The following is a 20266-nucleotide window of genomic DNA, read 5'->3' as shown; positions in this document are numbered from 1 at the left end:
CTCTAGCCTAAGAGGGAACAAAGCGAGGGGGCCGGGTCGGGGGAGGCACCTGTGTGCTGTCTTTTACCATCTGGAGTTCCGCTTGGTTTCATCAGCCGTCATTCCTTAGGGCACCGCTTCAAACAATGTGGGCTGCAGGACCGGTCGTTTTACTTCCGGTCTGTCACAGAGCAGTCCACAGTCCCACCGTGCAGGACTGGTATGCAGCTCGTACCCACCACACACATTCAACAGGGCCCAGACTTGTCCCCACTGCGTCCACAGGGAGCGCTCACTAATGACTAATGACGTACTTGGGGTGCTGTGAACATTTCTAAATTCTTACTCTCTGTGTTTGGACGCATCTGGTCTCCGACGTTAATGAACAGTTCAGACCAGCCTGGCTGTTGGACCACACTTGGAGGTGCCCTGCATTAGAGGATAAGAGTGTACATAAGAATGCCCCTTTCCTTTGGCATCCCGTGGGCAATGGATACATCTTATGACCTTCTTAGCATCCCTCCTACTCCCACTGTCGGTGCCGTGGGGGCAATGATGGGGAGATCCAGCGGGAGAGGTCGGTCCCAGGCTATCCTTTGCTTCCAGGGGTGAAATGACAACCACCCCCCACCCGCTACCAACACACACACACACACACAGAGGCCCTGAGCAGCGTCCAGAGACTCAACGCTGTAGCTTCTGGGCCTTAGCCCTTCACTAAGGCGCCCAAGTTGCAGCCCCCCTCCCTCATAGGCTGTGAGTAAATGCTTTTGGTCTCTTGGGTCCACCCTCCTCCTTAAGAAACAGTTACAGCAATGAACACCTGGTGTGGAAAAATGCTGAACAAGTGGAAAAAGAATTTGAAAAGAAATGAACAGCCAAATTAGGGTTACGTCTTAGGGCTTGAGGAGCAGCCCCAATCCGGACAACTGAAATGCAGTTACACTCCGTCCGCCCCACTCCCAAACACACAGACACACACACGCCCAACTCACACTCACGTGCAAACACACAGGACTCACACGATCCCCACCTCGAAGCCCTCAGGGCAGGGTGGGCAGTCTGGCGGTGGGGTACACCCACTGACAGTCTTCCTTTCTGGTCAAGGCTCTATCAAAGGCAGGCTGGGGTGGTCGGGGGTGTTTGTGAAACTACAGGAGGGGCAGGGGAGACGGAAGTTGGAGTCTCTGCCCGCATTTGCTAGTGGGTCCCCCTCGGGAAGGGAAGGGCTCTCCCAGGATGACCCATCCTTAGGAAGAGCTGCTGAGGGGAGAAGCAGGTGCAGCTCCCCTTGCCTCCTCTCACTCCCCACTCCCCACAGCCAAGGGGAAGAGGGGCAGACATGTCCTTAAAAGGGAAGCCGCGTGAGGTCAACCCAACTGGGGCTGCTTTCCTCTCATTGGAGCCTGAGGGTCTGGTAGTACAGGACTGGGGAAGCTGAGCGGATGACCAGAGTCCTCAAAGGAGGCTGAATTTCATTTCTAGGGACTTCAGCCACGGACAGTTCAAAGTCCCCTCCTGGATTCTCCATGGGCTTAGAGCTGACTGTGGGGGAGCTTTTGGGTAACAGCAGGGCCCTGGGAGACTCAGGGAGGGCAGGCCTTTGTGCCAAGCTCGGAGCACGGAAACAGAGCTGCGGGCATCTCCCCAGAAAGTACTAGTGCTGTTGACTCAAAAAATAATAGGTGTTAATTTGCATGGCATTTTACATACAGGTTCCGTGCCCTGCTTTCCATCTCCTATCACTGGCACCACCGAAGCCCTCTAGGTCTCTCCTCTCCTGTCACCCCCTCTAGGAGCATCGCTGTGTCCTCCAGACTCCAGAACTTCCTCACCACCATCTAGCCCATCCTCGGATTAGGCTAGGCTGAGAAAAAAACAGCGGTTGGTCTCGCTTGGGTGAGACCAAATCTGGGTCCAGATTTGCACTAGAGAAGCAGGCAGGAAGCCTGGCGGGTCTGGGCCCCGTTGGGCACCTCGGTGAGGGGTGCCCCACCTGCCTGCTGGGAAGAGGAACAAAAAATCTAAGCCAGAGAGCCCAGAGAGGGGCCAAAAGGAGAGGAAACCCAGTGGTTGCTATGACGATGGGGTCCTGGCACCCAATTTGCATAGGGCAATGATTTCCATACTGCTGGGTGAATTTCCATATCCCTGCCTCAAAGCCTGTTGGGGCAGGGAGTGGGGAGAGGGGAGAGGTCATTTGAAATTCAAATGAGGATGATTAAGGTTCTCTTGAGAAGGGAAGCACGCACAAAAAGGGTTAAGCCTGCTGGGAAATGTCTGCTCTGGACTCCAAGGTATCAAAGGGAGGTAGCACTGGGCTGGCTGCTCCCACCCTGTCCCTGTCCCCTCCCTTCAGGCCCCTGGAGGCCTGAGGGTGGTTGGCTGAGTGGGGTATTAGTGACCTGTGCCTCTCGGGAGAACCAGCTGGGTCCCCATCCCCACCTAGCCCCAACTCAGTTTACCCCAGTGTCATAAGGATGCTTGGGCTCTTAAGGACCATTGAGTGAGTTCTGGTCCTGGGCTCAGGCCTGTCTCCCTCTGCTGACAACAGACTAGTCATCTCAGTTTTTCTACCAGTGAAACTGGAAAAACAGTCTGCACCTTCTCGTTTGGCTGAGGAGATGTGAGGAGAGATGGAATCTGGACTCATCTCTACCATGAACCTGTGTCAGCAAGTCACCTCCCTTCTTCAGGCCTGAGTTCGTGCATTGGACGGAGGGTCTGAACTTGAGAGTCTCTAAGATCACTTCCGGCTCTAAGATGCTGAGATCCGTGAGCACATGCTGACCCTTTGTGCTCACTGGTTATTATTGGAAAGATGGGGGTTGCTGTACCTCTCAGTTCCTGTAACGTGTTAGGAAAGGCACTGCTGCCCCCAGCTTACCAAGGCGGAGGCATTAAGCGCATAGACTTTGGAGCCAGAGTCTGTATTTGAATCCCAGCTTTTCTACTTACTAGTTATATGACCTTGGGCTGGTTACTTAATGTCTCTGCTCGGTTTCCTAGACTGTAAAATGGAGGTAATAACAGGGATAGGCTCCTAGAGTTGCCATGAGGATTTTTTTTTCTTTTTTAATATTATGGAGAGTAAGGAACTTTTTTTTATTATTTTTTTTTGGCTTTTTTTCTTTAATAAATTTATTTATTTATTTATTTATTTAGGGCTGCATTGGGTCTTCGTTGCTGCACGCGGGTTTTCTTTAGTTGCGGCAAGCGGGGGCTACTCTTCGTTGTGGTGCACGGGCTTCTCATTGTGGCTTCTCTTGTTGCGGAGCACGGGCTCTAGGCACACGGGCTTCAGTAGTTGTGGCTCGCGGGCTCTAGAGCGCAGGCTCAGTAGTATGGCACACGGGCGTCGTTGCTCCGCGGCATGTGGGATCTTCCTGGACCAGGGCTCGAACCCATGTCCCCTGCATTGGCAGGCGGATTCCTAACCGCTGTGCCACCAGGGAAGCCCCTGCTGTGAGGACTGAATAAGCCAACGTGTGTAAGATGCTTAGAGCAGAGCCTGCCATACAGTAATGCCATTTGCCAGTATTAGTATCAGAAGGACAGAGTGTCCACACGTGACCCAATGGCCAATCTAGGGACCCTCTATTAGGAATATGGGCTGTCTCCTGAGTAGACCTACCTGTGAATTCGTTCACTCATGGCCAACACACTGTCCTATCCACCTGCGCTTGGGAGTGGGAAGCGTGCTTTGGTGAAGGACCCTCAAACAAACTGACTCCAGGCGATCAGGAAATGGCCGGAAGAAGGAGAGGGAGTTGGTGGAAAGACCCCTCCTCCCAGGACCCAATGTTTAGGGATGGTACAGATTCAAGGAGACTAGATGATGTTTATAGTTCTGGAAAAATCTGAAGGTCTTTTTTTCCCCCCTCAAGTTTCTGTGGCAACTCCATGTGTGTTTTCATTTGGAGATAGTATGTCAGTATATACTGTGGTGTGGTCAGCCTTGGCTGGTGGACAGACGTGGGCTTGAGTTCCTACCCAGCAATGTACTAATCCGTAACCTTGGGCAAGTTGATTGACCTCTCTGAGCCTCAAGTTTCCTCATCTGTAAAATGGGGATAATAAGAGCACCTACTCATAGGGTGGTTGTGAGGATTAAATGCTCTCCTGTGTATAAAATGTTTAATACAAAGCTTGGTGCCTAGTAAATGCTCAATAAATGTCAACTATTAATTAATCCCTATTATTTGAAAATAGTGTTCTCCTGCCAAAATGTTTGAAAATTCTCTGATCTAGTCCCATTCTCCTATTTTATGGGGAAAGAGAGTGGGGTCAGAAAAGAGGAATGACTTTCTCAAGGTCACAGCAACGGGTTGAGATCCCTGTTTCTTTAAAAGCCCTTTCCTTACCCTAGAGGCAGTCCTCTGTCTTTTGCTTTTGTTTCCTTGTTTTGTTGGACAAAGTCTCCCCCCTCCCCATCACCCTTCCCTCAGAAGTGGCCCCTCCAGCCCTAGGAACACAGGCCCCAGAAGGAGAGGAAGCTACGTTACCCTGCGTGAGGGAAAGGGCATGGCATGGTGTCTGGATGCGGAAGACGGCTGTGTGATGTTAACCAGCCCCGCCCTCTCTGAACCTCAGTGAACTCACTGGTGAAACAGGAGTTCTGGAATCCCGGCCCTGTAGAACTCACAGGCGGGCGAGACTCTAATAAGGACTGGATATGAAAGTGCACTGCACAGAAAGGAACAAACCCAGTGCACGCCCCAAGACCCATACGTGTTGGCCAGCGCACCAGCCCTGCAGCCAGAGCCCTGAGATCCAACTTCCTTTCCTCCAACTCAGGTGCCATGGCCCAGACTCAGTTTCCTTATCTGTAAAACAAGTTGTGAGGCAGGAATGAAACAAGAGTGTATCTGTGGCAGCTCTCAGAAGTGAGGGTTGTTCTACAAATGTGAGATAGCATCTCCCATGTAAGCTTTCTTACCACACACGTGCCCCTCTGAGCGGCACAAAGGACGTGCCCACGTGAGGACCAGCGCCCGGCTGCACGCCCCTCTCGGTAGCTATTCCTGCTCTCCCCACCCACCCTTCTCACCCCCACTTCACTCAGTCCCGGGAAGGGGGTGGCAAAGTGTCTCTTACCAACCTTAAACCTCTTTGAACCTCTTCCCCTCTCAGGGATGGGCAAGGAGTAGAGAAGGGGCTGGTCTGGAGGTGACCTTTAGGGAACCCCTGGGCTATGGTGGAGGGTCAAGTCCGGGCATCGGAGCTCGGGCTTTGTTCCTGCTTTGCCATGTATTACCTGTGTGACCTTTAGCTCATCACTCATCCTCTCTGGGAGGATCCCCTACCTGTAAGTGGTGGGTGCTGCACTGGGAGTGTCTGTGTGGTCCCCTCGAGCACAAGAAAGTTCTGATAGAAAAATAGCGGCCAAGGTGCTTCTCTGACCTGTGCTTATTTAGGAGTGATGGGAACCCTGGGTTTCTTTAACAGAGTTTTTCCTTTGAAGTTGGATTTTTATTGTTTTCTAGGGTCAGCGGATTATGAGTGGAGACTTTGCTGGGGAACCTGGCCCTTTGGCCCCATTCCAGGCGGGGGCCTGAGTCCCTGGCCTCTTCAGCATAGCCTCTGACCATGCTGCCCACTTTGGGCCTCAGTGTGAGGCCAGCAGGAGGTACAGGGGCAATGCAGGGGGCCCCAGAGAGTCCCATCTATAGCTCAGACTGAGAAGAAACAGGAATTTTATTTCCTAAAAAATTTGAAGACCTCGGTGAGGAGCCTTTCATTTATCAAAGAATGATGACAGATAATAAAGGGAAGTCGGAGGAGGCTGGGCTTCCCTTTTAGCAAAGGTGGGCAGTGAGTGCCTTCCTCAGCCCCACGCTCCTGACATCTGTGTTAAGGGCCTGCAGACCAAGGCTGCGGGGTTCAGCCTCATGACTGTGCAGGTGGAGAAACTCACTGGAACGCTCACACAGGCCGGGTTGCAAGGAAGCCCCGAGGTCAGTCGCGTTTACTCTGCCATTCTAGAGAGGAAGAAGCTTTAACTCATGAAAATCCCCAAAGCCACAGATGGTCAGAGGTGGAGGGACCCTGTAAGATCATCCCGTCCTGGGGTAGCAAGTGGGTTTCTTCAGGAGAGCTGTTTCTGATCATCGGTGGTCGTCACTATGCACTGAGTTTAGGAAAAGGAAGCAAGTGAGGTGGTCCATTAGTGATGTCTGCCCTGGGCATGGCTCACACGCTGCATCTTTGCATTTGCTATCCACAGCCGGGGACACTCAGCTGGTGGAGACCTGAAGCTCAGATCTCCCATCCCCTATGCCGGTGTTCTTCCCACAGCCCATCAAGGACATCCTGTGTCCTGTTCTGCAGGTGGCTTCAGGGGCCAGCCTCAGTTTCCTCCTGGGCATTTCTTTGCTCCTACGAAGAAGGTGGCAGGAATATAGGCAGAATTTTTTGTTTTAACATGTAAGGAAAATTGAAGCTATGGAGATCAAGCAACTTGCCCAAGGTCCAGCATAAAACAGCCTTTGAGGTAACCCTCAACCTCAGTGTACAGTGTGTTCTCTGTACAGAACTCTGACCATTAGGCAACAGTGCCCAGTTCCTTGGAGGGATCTCAAGTAACAAAAAAGGTACGCATAGTGTCTGCGGGGTCTTGGGGAAAAGTGTTTTGACTGGTTTGAATGACCTCACTGGGAAGTCTCGTGGTTTGCTCTGGCGGCTGCCTGCCCAGCAGTGCTTCCAAGGTCCTGGTTGCTTTGATCATTGCTATCCCAGGAAGTGCCGGCACATTTGCCAAGTGGTCATAAAATGACAGTGGAAGTCTTGCTGGGTTAACCTGGGAGCGGAGCTGGTGAGAAGAGAAGCAACCCGGAAATGGGAGAGGTTCAGCCGTATTGCAGAATGCTCTCTGCATGTTTGCCAGGCAGGAGTGAAAATCCTGCTGGAACAGGATTCCTGTGCTTCCACCTCCCTCACCCAGAGAATTGCTCCCCAGGCAAACTCACATCCCAGCGCTGCCAACGCATGCAAATCAGCGGGCCTGTGAGGCTGTGGCTCAGAGGTGGGAAAGCAGAGGGCTGGCGCCGGCTCCTCCTGTCTACTGTCAGACAGGGGTCCTTGCCAGGTGGCTCGGACTGCTGACCTGGTGCCCACCAGATGCCAGGGAAGGAGAGGCAGAGGTGGAAGCTGCCTTTGACCCCTGCGCACCTCCTACAGACTGATCCTTGGCCTTTCTCATGGGGACTCCATTGGGTATTACGGCCATCCCGGCCTAAGGAAATTCTATCCAGGATCCCGGGTCTCCCCACCAATTCAAGGTGCCTTTTACCCTCTTTTGGTCACTAAATCCCATTTTCTATGAACTGGGATGTTGTCTTCATAATTAACCCAAATCCTTCGAACTGTATTCTCGGCCTCTTCCTTTGTCTGGAGCTCTTTGGTATAGATGAACAGTTCTGGGTACCGTGTGGGACCAGGGAGATTCAGGAGTTGGGCCATTTAGCTGGAGCTTGGATGGAGTCCTCAGACATTGTCTGAGTTTTAGAGATGCTAGCAGTGGCGTTAACGCTAGCGTGGGAAGGATGTACCACATTGGGGTTGGAGACGTGGGTTTTTGTCTTCCCCTGAGGATCATTCCCAACACATGCCCATACTTTAAAAGCTCTGTTACTTCGTACATATTATCACCTAACCTTGTTGAGACTCAGTTTTCTCACTGTAAAATGGGGGTGAATAATAGTGCTTCATTTTCCCAAAGGCAGAGCGCTCGCCCTGATCATCTCTTCAGGTCCCTCCCAGCCCCGTGAGCCATAGTTCCAAGGTGTTTGCGCTCTGGCTTTCTTGCTAGAAGCTTCATGGTCCAGAGATTCCCAGGAGACCATGAGGACCAAAAGAGGCTTGGAGAGACCTTAGCTGGTGTCCCTTCCAGCTTGGCACAGTTCTTACCCATTTGCCCCAAGACATCCAAAGAGAGGATTCTGAAGCTTCCTTTGTGAGCCCTTTCTGCCCCATCTCTGCCCTCTGTGTTCATATCTTTTAGTTGTGGGCAGAACAAACAGGACAGAGGGAAACGGTGGGGAGAGTTCTTTGGTCCTTCCTTGCCTCCCTCTGCAAATGCTACACAGTGACCAGCTTCTGGGAAGGGAAGAAAAAGCCCTGGTACATTTCAATCCGCTGCGTTGAATCCTAGGACTTTAGAGATGGAAGGAATTTTCAGTCCCCTGAGATCACCCGAGATCCCCCTCTTGATATTATCAAATTGCCCCTCAATTCAAATACCACTTCTATAACATCCCTGAAATAAGCAGCCTCTGCCTGAGCATTCCTAGCAATGGGGAGCCCTGTTGATATGAAACTGTGGGTTTCACTGCTGGACAATTCCACGTTTCACAAAATTCTTCCTTATACTGAGGTGAAGCCTGCTTCCCAGGAGCCTCCACCAATGACCTTTGTGGAGCTGGGTCTTTGCAACTGCGGACTAAGCCGGTTTCACATCCATGCCAATATCCGGGGAGGAAGGAAGAGTACACTGACATTGACTGAAGCACTTACTATGCGCCAGGCACTATGCCAAGTAGATCTTTCAAATGCTCCCTCATTGAATTACTTAAAAATGTTTTATTTTGAAAAACTTCAGATACATAGAAAAGAGAAGAGACAGCTCAACGAACAGCGATATACCCATCACCTGGATTTAATAGTTGTTAACATCTTGCCATGTTGGTTTCATCCTTTTTGGGGAGAAATATTTTATTTTTAACTTTTTATTTCAAACGCACGCAAAGGTAGACACGAAAACGATGAGCCCCATATACTCATTGCCTACTCTCAACAACCATCACATTTCTGCCATTCCTGTCACTGGAATATTTTCTTGTAAATTTTCTTGTAAATTTTCTTGTAAATTATAGACGTTACAACATTTCAATCCTAAATATGGCAGTATGTGTGTCTAAAACGTAAAAGACATCGAAGGGTAAGTGTTCTCCTCTCTAGGCTAAATATCCTTTCCTCATTTGGTGTGACATCTAAGCCCCTTACCGTCTTGGTCCTCATGTTGCGCAGCCCAGTTCATCAGGGTCCCTTTAAAGAATGTTGCCCTGAACTGGACGTGATGCTCTCAGCAGAGATCTGCAGCGGTCTGCATGCCTGCTAAGGCACAGGATAGCGTTAGCTTTTTAAGCAGCTACACCACACCTGTGCAGTACACTCAGGCCAATACTGGCTTCAGTCAACTGAAACCCTTTTTGGGTTTCTTTTTCACATGCGCTTTTTCACTAGCGCCAGCCTCCTCTCTCTTCCCCTCCCCACAAGGAACTGCAGTTTGTTTATTTCCAGATACTGTCTGCCAATAAACAGAAACAGGAATCACTTTTTTGTTTTTGTTTGGGAGGGAGAGATATATTTCTTTAGGAGATTTAACCTCTTTGAAAATGTAAAATACAGAGTATAGATATTTTGATGGTCAAGTATCTTAAATTTTGCACACTTGAATTTTTAATCACATATGTTATCTGCTGTGTTAGTCCATTGCTCTAGTTTGAGGTTGGTTATTGGTATTGTTGAAAAAACTCTTTATCAGGTTTCACATTGTAGCCCAGAGTCTTTTGTTTAAGCTTTATTGAGGTGTAACTGGTAAATAAAATTGTAAGATTTTTACAATGTACATCACGTGATTTGATACGTGTATACATTGTGAAAGGATTCCCACCATCTAGTTAATTAACACATCCATCACCTGTATATTTATCTTTATATGTGTGAGAGAGAACATTTAAGTTCCACTATTTTAGCAAATTTTAATTATACAGTACAGTGTTGTCAACTATAGTCACCATGTTATACATTAGATCTTCAGACCTGATTCACCTTATAGCTGAAAGTTTGTACCCTTTTACCAACTTCTCCGTATTTCGGAACCCTTCCAGCATCTGGCAACCACTTTTCCACTCTCTGTTTCTATGAGTTTGACTCTTTTTTATTTTTATTTTTTGGATTCCACATATGTGATACCTTGCAGTATTTGTCTTTCTCAGTCTGGTTTATTTCACTCAGCGTAATGCCCCCAAGGTCAATCCATGTTGTCGCAAACGGCAGGATTTCCTTCTTTCTCATGACTGAATGTAACCATGTAACAAGTTATATATATATAACATTTTCTTTATCCATGTATCCATTGATGAACACTTAGGTTGGCTATAGTGAATAATGCTGCAGTGAACAAAGGAGTGAAGCTACCTCTTTGATACCCTGTTTTCATTTCCTGTGGATATACACCCAGAGTAGGATTGCCAGATCATATGTAGCAGATAGGCTTAAAGGTAGGGCATACTTTTGAGCAATTTGACTACTTTAGTTGCTTACCCAGTATGAGGTAGAAAATTAGCTTTCTGGGTTAGAGTAGTTGTCAAAACATAATTCTCTAAGTTTAAAAAAACTCTTTACTTTTTTCTCCTTTTTTTTTGATGGTAAAAAACATAAATATTAAATTTAAACATAAAATGTAAAATTTAAACATAAAATTTACCACCTCAATCATTTCTAATTTCAGCCTCCTCTATCTTTTATGTATACAATTGACCTTTTTTAACCTAAATGTAGGGCTTAGATTTATTCCTGTTACATCCTATGTTGTTGGTTTTGGCCTCTTATTAGAATCGACCAAAATATTTTCTAATCCTGATGTCATCATCCAGTTGTCTGAATTAATCTCACTCTCTGCCTTAAATCACTTCCAGATTTGACGGGCATCAATACTGCTTATTTGCCTGACCTGTTGATTACAGTCTAATACTTGGTTTTCTCTGTGTTGGACTTGGGGTGCCGTGGGTTTATTGCGAAAATTGTATGAGTGTGGGAGTTGCAAAATCCAAGCTTTAGTCCGAAATCAAGGTCTCTGAGGCTGTGTGACCACCGCAAGGTGCTCCCCTCTGAGGTTGGACTTCAGTGTCTTTCCAATGCTGAAAATAACGTTCCGGCCCCTCTGTGTGTCTGTCCTGCTTTGTTTTTTTTCTGCAAGTGGCTGCCATCTTTCAAAGCCAGAACTTGAATAATAGAATATGATCAGGTTTCTGCAGCTGGTGGCACCTATGATGTCTTAGATCTGAATAGAAGATTCGTTTCTGTAGCAGTTTCTTAGTGACTTGGATCAATTGAACACATAGTCATTCAGTTCCTACTATGTGTTAAACACTGTTTTAGGCTCTTGGGGTACAAAAATGAATAAGATGTAATAACCCTGGCCTCTAGGGGCTCCCAGTTTCATGAGGGAAACAGACACACAAAACACTGACATTTAAAAAATGTGGTAGGTGCTGGAAGAGATATAAGTAAGAGAGGCGGAAGCATAGAGGAGGAAATCCCTCATTTTGCTTTGGATAGTTTCATGGAGGATGTGACATCTGAGTTGGGTCTTGGAGGATGAATGTGTATTTTCTAGGGAGAGAGGGCATTCTAGTCAGAGGGAACAGTATGTGCAAAGTCCCTGACAAAGGAGCAGGCTAGCCTGACGGAGGAGTGGCCCGGGACGTGTGGAGCCCAGCCGGCAACTGGAGAGTGCTTCCCAGCATATAGCTGAGCTTTACTGTGTTCCTGGGAAGTGGGTGGAATTGAAACTATGACCTTATTTTGCCATCAAGATGCCTGAGGCTCTGGAGCTTCCTGTCTTGACCAAGGTCACACAGCTTGGGAGCGATGGAGCCAGGACTTGAACCCTAATTCTCAGACTTCAAGTCCAGGACTGTTTCAAGTATGCCCTGCTACTCCTACACACCTCAGCTTAAAGGGGTAGAAAACAAGTTTCTGGTGATTGTGGACCAGTATTTCCCACAATGTGGTGACTGCATCCCTTTCTTTCTCTAGGAAAGAGGGGTGCCCTCCTCGCTGTTTCAAAAATGAATAACTTGGGTCCTGGGTAATCCTTGTCGGTCACCTCTCAACCGAGAGCATTAGGGCAGCAGCAGAACCCCGGTGAGCTTGATCTTGTCCCAGAGTTCCCAGGCACCACCTCCCAGGCCTTTCCTGGAGGCTGGGTGGGGAGAGGTTCCAGGTGGAACAAGGTCCATGAACATGGGGGAGAAGCAGGAAGAAGCAGCAGTAAAATGAGGGCTGAGGCCGTTTCCCCTCAGCCAGATCTGGAGAGAGAATCAACAGTGCCACCAGAAATGAACTAACGCCTGTTTTAGACTGTGTCATGCTGTCTCCACCTAGGCCCCCAGATGCTCTGAGCTCCTTCTCCCCAGCCGGGGGAAGCCATGTCTCCTGAGAATACTGTGACCTGCCTAGCGGAATCAGAATCGGAGGTGAAGTCACTTTGGGGGACGGAACCTTTATTCAGTTCCCAGTGCTGAACTAGTGCCATTCTCTGCTGTCCCAGAGTAAAGGGGTCTGTCTCCTGGGAGGCCCTGGCTGGCCTGGGCCCCTCCAGTCCAGCCATTCAGTCAGCCTGGGACTCCAGGAGGACTAGATAATGATACCGATGCAGGCCAGGATGAGTTTGATGAGAAGGGGAGACTCCATCGTCAGGCTCCAAGCGCAGCAGGTGCGTCCTCAAGGGGAGAGGCCTCTGGAGAAAGACCCTGGAGAAACTCCTGGACAAGAGAAATTGTTCTCTTGTTGGCTGGTGGGTTTTAAAATTAATCTCTGCGTGCTGTTTGCTTATCTTTTGCGTTTTGTGGATCTCACAAACAACATTCTGACGGCATCCGCAGATATCGAAAGTAAAGACTTTTCTTAATTGTTCACAATCCCGACGACCTCTCCAGGATAGGCTGTTTTGGCCCTCAAGGTTTCTCTCCCTTTCTAGGTCTCATTCACATGTATGTTATTACCTCTTCTGGAGGTAATGATATTACACCTTCTCTTGCCTTCCAGACGCCATACCTGCCTGGTCTTCCTCCTACCTGAGTGCCCACTCTTTCTTAATCTCCTTTGCTGGCCCTTCCCCATCATTCCCAACCTTGACCCTTTTATCCTCCTTCCTCTGGACTCAGTTCCTTTGTAAACTCATCAAGTCCTATGGCTTTAAATACCACCGATAAGCTGAGAACTACCCACCCTGTACTTCTGACCTGACACCTATCCTGAGTCCAAACTCCTTTCCCTGTCTCTCCTGGGATCTTTAACTGGCATCTCAAAGTTAACACGTCCCAGAACATAACTTTTGATTTTATACCACCAGCCAGCTCCTCCCCGAGTCACCCCCATCTCGGGGAATGACTCCACCACTCACTCCATGGAGAAAGCCCAACCCTAGGAATCACCTGCCTCTCCTTCCCTTGCACCACTCCTTGCAGCCATCAGCTGGCCCTGTCAGCTATCAGTTCAAAATCCAGGTCCTTCTCACTACCTGCACGGGTGCCCTTCTATCCTGCACACCGCCCCCTCTCACCTGACCCACTGCGATAGCCTCCTGGTTGTTCTCCCTTCCTCCTTGCTCATCCCGACAGCTGAGCACCGCAGGTATAAACACTTAAGTCAAATCATGTCACGCCTCTGCTCAAAACCCTCTGATCACTTCCCAACGTCCTTGGCATGAAAGCTGAAGTCTTCCGCACAGCCCGCCTGCCAGACCCACGGCATCTTTCCCCTGGTCACACCCATCCACATGTCTGCAGCCTTGCTGGCCTCGTCACTGTTCCTCAGCAGGCAAGCCTGTTCTTGCCTCCCTCAGGTCCCGATCCCCCTGTCTGGAGTGATCTTCCCCAGACCACCCTGCTTATGGACAGCCTCTGACACACTCTTCCCCTGACCATGTATTATTGCTCTCCATAGTAACTCTCTCTAAATGAAATTATATATTTGTTTTCTTATTCCTTTCATGTCTCTTCAACTAGAAAAGAAGCTCCGTGTGGTCAAGGACTTCTGTCTGTCTTTTCCAGTATTATATTTCCAGTGCCTAGAACAGTGCCTGGTTTAGAGAGTGTATTTAGCAAATACTTGTGGAATGAATGAATTTGCTTTTTGGTCAAATTTTAAAATCACTCCTTACTAGGCCACCTTTACAATGTCATGAAATAATTTTTAATATAAAAGCAATTTTATCTTTAAGTCTACACACACACACACACACACACACACATACACACACACACACACACACAAAATTTTCAGTCTGTGGGCCCTTCCCATCTTAACTCCCCTCACAGATTATCTATTTAGTCTCAAAATCAGGCTGCTATTCAAAGATGACTTCCCGTCTCACTAATTTCCTCTTTCTCGGAATCCTGTAGCCCTCAACTTCTGCTGTCATCTTGCTGGCCCAGCTGCTCTCGGAGATGCTTCACAACCAATCATACAGGCAAGGGCTTCACTTACCCGTTGTTTAGAACAGAGTAGAGGGAAGGGGGCTTAGGTTAAAGCTCCAGAGGATTCTCCTGGACCCCGTTCACTCATCTGTCAGGTGTTTCTTGAGCCTCTGCCCCATGTTAGGAACTGTGGTGGCCATCGAGGAGAAAAATGAACGTCATCCTCCTAGTTTTCAAGGAATTCATAGACTAGAGGGAGAGAGAAGCATGCAGACAAATAAAGAGTTACATGACATGTGCCATGCGGCTGGTAGACAAGCCTGAAGGACCAGAGAGAAGGGGGACCGACTCTGTGGAAGGGAACAGTGCATGGAGGTGTGGAAACGGGAGAGGTGTGGCGCGTTTGGGCATGAGCGAGCTTTCCGTGAGTCTGGAGCACAGGGTACATGGGAGGGAGGGAGGTGAGATCATGAGAGGCAGCAGACAAAGCAGGGAAGGTAGTCAGAAACCAGGTCATACAGGGACTTATATGTTATACTAAGAAATGTGGACTTCATTCCTCAGCTACTGAAGAACCGATGGAAAGCAGAAGAATTTTCTGATTGGAAGTTCTGAAGTCATTCACATGTTCATCTATCCATTCATTCAACCAATATAACTTGAGCTCCTATTATACACTAAGCCTAGTGCTAGGCTCTGGGTGGTATTTAATATCATTTTCTTGCCATTATAGAGCCAATAATCCATGGGGCACAAAGGAAGGTTGTTTGTCAGCTCCTGCCCTGAAGAGCTGTATGAATAGGAAATTTAGTTACAGCAAAGAATGGAAGCAGTTTCCCTAATAACAGGTATATGTTTAAGCAGATTTGGTATCTCCATAAATGGAATATTATGGAGCCATTAAAAATGATCTTTGCAAACATAGGAGAAAGATTTATGACGTTCCTTAATAGTGTAGGAGAAAGATTATGACGCTCACTGGAAAATGCAGGGTAAAAAGTCCATACAGGGCTTCGCTGGTGACGCAGTGGTTGAGAGTCCGCCTGCCGATGCAGGGGACACGGGTTCGTGCCCCGGTCCGGGAGGATCCCACATGCCGCGGAGCGGCTGGGCCCGTGAGCCATGGCCGCTAAGCCTGCGCGTCCGGAGCCTGTGCTCCGCAACGGGAGAGGCCACAACAGTGAGAGGCCCACGTACCGCAAAAAAAAAAAAAAATTGAGTAAAAAAAAAAAAAAACTCTATACAGAGCGATGTATATCAATGAGGAAAAACACGCATAAAAAAGACCATAAAATATACAAAAATATTAATTGCAGCTGCCTCTCTGCAGATGGATTTTTCTGCTACTTTTTACTTTTTCTGTACCAAAAAGTTTTCTCTATTAAGCACACATTTACTTTTTCAACCCAACATTTATTATAAAGGGAAAAAGATGAATAAAACCAAGAATGAAAGTTGGGGGTGGGTGGAAACAGGGGTGACACTCATCTATCTGACATGATTTAGGTGTCATCAATGCTGGAGGGCTGGGATAGCGGGAGGCCTTCCTGCCTTCAGGCAATTCCTTTAGGATTTGTGGCCGGCCATTCCTTGCTTTTCCATTACAGCATGTATCACAGCTTCTGTCTGAGGGCATCTGGCAGAAGCAATCTGGTGTGGCAAGTTCTAATCTCAGTTAGACTCTATGTGACCTTGGACAAGTCAGTCTCTCCTTTCCCTGGTTACCTACCTTCCTGAAGGAGATTTTCCAAAGACTTTTCCAGGAAACAGGATAAGCAAGAAGATTCTGGCCACAGGGCAGGCATTTTGTTCTTTTTCAAAATAAAGATAAGCCCATCCCAACATCCTATTTTCCACTAACTTTCAGTCTCTTCCAATCCTGCTAGCTATTAATGTTTTCTTTTTTTTTTTTAATCTCTTCCAGGAAATGATCGAAACGGCTTAGATTTCAACAGGCAGGTAAGGACATTCAGAAGAAAACCTTTATTCTATAAATTTTGGGGGTCATTCATACTATGTTAGGTGTGGGGACACAAAGAAGATTAAGGGAAGTTTGAGGGTGTTTATTCTGAGACTCATAGCTCTCAGAATTGAAAGGGGTCTTTCAAGGGCTTTTGCATCCAACCCCTCCCCCAATCCACAATCCAACGTTGGGGTCACCTCTTCATTATGTCCTCAAAAGAGTACTGACAGCGCAGCCCTATTTAGGATTATCTGTAGGCTGGATGTGGTCTGGAATCTAAGACCACAACTCTTTTCCCATCAAAGCTCAGCTTGAGTTGCCTCTTGGGCAAGTCTGTTTGCATGACCTGACTGTGTAGAGGAATTTGTGGAGGTACAAAAGATGGAGGGTTGGGTTCCTCAGGGAACTCCTGATTTATTTATTTATTCATTTATTTCTAACATTTTTATTGAAGTATAATTGCTTTACAATGGTGTGTCAGTTTGTGCTTTACAACAAAGAGAATCAGTTATATATATACATATGTCCCCATATCTCTTCCCTCTTGCGTCTCCCTCTCTCCCACCCTCCCTATCCCACCCTTCTAGCTGGTCATAAAGCGCCGAGCTGATCTCCCTGTGCTATGCGACTGCTTCCCACTAGCTATCTATTTTACGTTTGGTAGTGTATATATGTCCATGCCACTCTCTCACTTTGTCCCAGCTTACCCTTCCCACTCCCCGTGTCCTCAAGTCCATTTTCTGTAGGTCTACGTCTTTATTCCCGTCTTGCCCCTAGGTTCTTCATGACCATTTTTTTCTTCTTTAGATTCCATATATATGTGTTAGCATACGATATTTGTTTTTCTCTTTCTGATTTTTAATAAATTTTTTTTAATTTATTTATTTTTGGCTGTGTTGGGTCTTCGTTTCTATGCAAGGGCTTTCTCTAGTTGCAGCGAGCAGGGCCCACTCTTCAACGCGGTGCACGGGCCTCTCACTGTCACGGCCTCTCGTTGCGGAGCGCAGGCTCCAGACGCACAGGCTCAGTAGCTGTGGCTCACGGGCCCAGTTGCCCCGCGGCATGTGGGATCTTCCCGGACCAGGGTTCGAACCCGTGTCCCCTGCATTGGCAGGCGGATTCTTAACCACTGCGCCACCAGGGAAACCCTCTCTTTCTGATTTACTTCACTCTGTATGACAGACTCTAGGTCCATCCACCTCACTACAAATAACTCGATTTCATTTCTTTTTATGGCTGAGTAGTATTCCATTGTATATACGTGCCACATCTTCTTTATCCATTCATCTGTCGATGGACACTTAGGTTTCTTCCAAGTCCTGGCTATTGTAAATAGCCAAAGGAACTCCTGATTTAAAAGAAGATAGAGGACAGAACAGGGGAGCCAGGACAAAAAGAGCTCTGGAAGGAGGATGTAACCCAGCTCAGTGAGACAATGGAGATACAAGGTGGGCGCCTTTAAAGGAACAAGCTGGGTGGAGTTCAAGTTAGTCGGGGAGGGTTTCAGGCAGGGGAAGGTGGTGTTGGATGGATTGAAGGATGGATAGAGCTGGATGTGTAAAGAGGAGGGTGAATGAAGAGAGGACCTTTCCATTGAAGTTAGAGGCTGATGGGAAGATTGGGGGCTGAGGGTGAAGACAAGGTGTGATGTCAGAGGCAGATGGTGGGAGGGTTCATTGGGGGGACAAAGTCTAAATTGGAGACAAGCAGGAAGGAACACTGGGCCCTAGAGTGAGGCAGAGACGTGAGAATTAGAAACAAAGTCAGAAAGCCTGAGTTTGGGTCCTGTTTGGGCCACCAGCTAGCTGTATAAGTTTGGTCAAGTCACTTAATATTTTTAGTATGAGTTTTCTCAGCTGAAAAATTAATTTATTTCATAAATTTGGGGTGGGGGAGGGAACATGTACTGTGCCAGATGTGGGAATACAAAGAAAATTAAGACATGATCTCTTCCCTGGAGGAGCTCACAGTCTAGATTGAGGAGTGGAGGAGATAGAGATAGAGGGAGAGGGAGAGGGGAGGGGAGAGAGAAACTCTTGAGTGGATAATTATAATACAATCTCATTCATGCTTTATTGCAGGCGTGTAAAAAGCATGGTGTCAAACAGAAATGAGAATACTTCATTCTTCCCGGTAGCTCAGGGCAGGCTTCACGGAGGAGGTGATATTTGATTCTAGCTCTGAAGAGTCAGTAGAGTTTGTCAAGCAGAGAAGAGTGGGCTAGAGAAGGAGACAGCCAGGGGGAAGGAAAGACAACCCCAATTTGGGGATACATTTGGTACTCACTGGGGGTCCTTCCCACTCATATCCAGAGTCCAAGTTTAGAAGCAAGTCAGGGGTGGAGGTCAAACTCAGACATATGTTCTTCTCCTCCTTTATCTGTAGAGTGATTTGAAGTCCCTACTAACATTTCCTGAAAGGCTTTTAACTCTGGGTACATCCTTCACAGTTGGAGAGGAACAATCTGGAGTCCTAACCCAAAACCTCTTAGGCAACTTCTGCAATTGTGTTCATTGGGGAAGTTTGCTAACACATGGAGGCCAACTACTCTCCCTCTTCCCTCAAGACCTAAGACAGAGGTAGGCTTCGGTTAAAGACACATCTAGGTGAGCTACGAGGAAGGACTTGTAACCAATGTGGCTTATCAAACAATGGAAAAGCTACCGAGGGAGGGAGACTGTGGAATCAGCTTCTCTCTCAGGGTCTTTAAAGATGAGACAGATTCTCATCTAAGGGATAGTTTGGCCAGGTTTGTTTCCAGGGCAGGAGGATGGAGGACATTCCCGAGGATTGAGTGATCCTGAAGGAGCCCTCGGCAGGTTGGGATGTGGCCTGTTGCCTGTGCTTTCCGAGGGTCCCAGCCCAGGGTCCGCCTCTCATGGTCCCTTGGACGAGATGCACGTGGAGGAACCCATCCCACACCAAGACGTGGTGGCACCAGCCCAGCCCGGAGGTGGCCCGCTCCACAGGCCCGGTGGGTTTGGCTGCCTGTGTGATCTTTCTAGAGCTTGGGAAACCCTCGTGCTTAGGACAAGGCTAGGGACAGCCCCTCTGGCCCCAGCAGCCTACAGAGAGACCCTGGCCCTTTGAACATCCTTTGAGGTATGATTTCCCCACCAGTTGGGAGAAAGTTTCCTGGCTTCTGTCAGGGGAGGGCCTCACTAGCTTTCACTTCCCTTCGATGAGCCTCGTGGGAAGGGGGCAGTTCCACCCTCCCCTGGGAAGGGTTTTTGGATTTCTCATTACTGACAAGAACGGACACATAAAGATCTTTTCTTTAAAGACGTTGGAATTTTGGAGGAAGAGAGGCTCAGCTGGTCACGCTCATTTACACACTTAGACTGGAGCTCTTCTCTGTGCACAAGCACACATGTCCACGCCCTCCCTAAGGCCCTCCTCGCTCCCTCCCACTGTCTCTCGGATGCCTCAGATACCAAGGCCCGCACCCTCACATTCTCACCAGTTCACTTGCGGGCCTGCAGGTGGGCGCCAGGATTTCTCAGGCCCTTGCACTGACGGTGATACCCTTGTGCTTCATAACAAGGGAAGTAAACCAAAGTTGGCGACCCCGAGCCACTGGGCAAAGTGCTGTTGGCACTTTATCTCATCTGATTCTCACTGTATACCGAGTGTTACTATCCCCCTTATACAGGTAAGGAAATCGCCTCCCAGGCAGCCCCACCTGATTAGGCAAAGGATTTGAGAGGTTAAGTAATCTGCTGAAGGTCACTCCGATCGGTCAGCTGGCAGAGCCAGGACTTGAACCCACATCTCTTTGACTCCAGAGCTCACTTTTCCCATGATGCCTTGCAGCAGCCTCTGCAGTCTCTCAACTGCCCTCTTCCTGAACACGCACGTTGTCCTTAGAGAGAGGCCTGGGGGCCGGCGGCTGAGTGTGACCTCACCATGACTGACTGGGAGGCAGTGGGAGGTGCAGGGAGTGGGGAGGGGAAGAAGGAGTGTTGTGTAGGAGCGGCCTCTGTGTCTGGTACAGAGGCGGGGTGACAGACGCAGGAGAGCAAAGGATGAGTCGCTGCCCTTGGTGAGGCTCACACTGGAAGGCCCCAAGCCAGTCGGTGCAGTTGGGAACTACAGCCAGGCTCTGGGCGCACTGCTG

At 48.4% G+C, this 20266-nt stretch overlaps 1 protein-coding gene across 3 annotated transcripts in view; it reads left to right on the top strand.

The window, feature by feature from the left end:
* POU2F3 (POU class 2 homeobox 3) overlaps positions 1 to 20266 on the top strand; it is a 79157-nt gene that overhangs the window by 13687 nt on the left and 45204 nt on the right. For 2 of the 3 annotated variants that reach the window (XM_065881365.1, XM_065881364.1), the window contains exon 3: positions 16111 to 16145. The exons of the other annotated variant lie outside the window; for it this stretch is intronic. In XM_065881365.1, coding sequence (XP_065737437.1) covers positions 16111 to 16145 — 35 coding nt within the window. The remainder of the gene's footprint in view (positions 1 to 16110; positions 16146 to 20266) is intronic. 3 annotated transcript variants of the gene reach the window in all.

This window comes from Phocoena phocoena, chromosome 8, assembly GCF_963924675.1.
Source record: "Phocoena phocoena chromosome 8, mPhoPho1.1, whole genome shotgun sequence".
Classification (NCBI taxonomy): Eukaryota; Metazoa; Chordata; class Mammalia; order Artiodactyla; family Phocoenidae; genus Phocoena; species Phocoena phocoena.
This window is presented reverse-complemented; position numbering and strand designations above follow the sequence as displayed.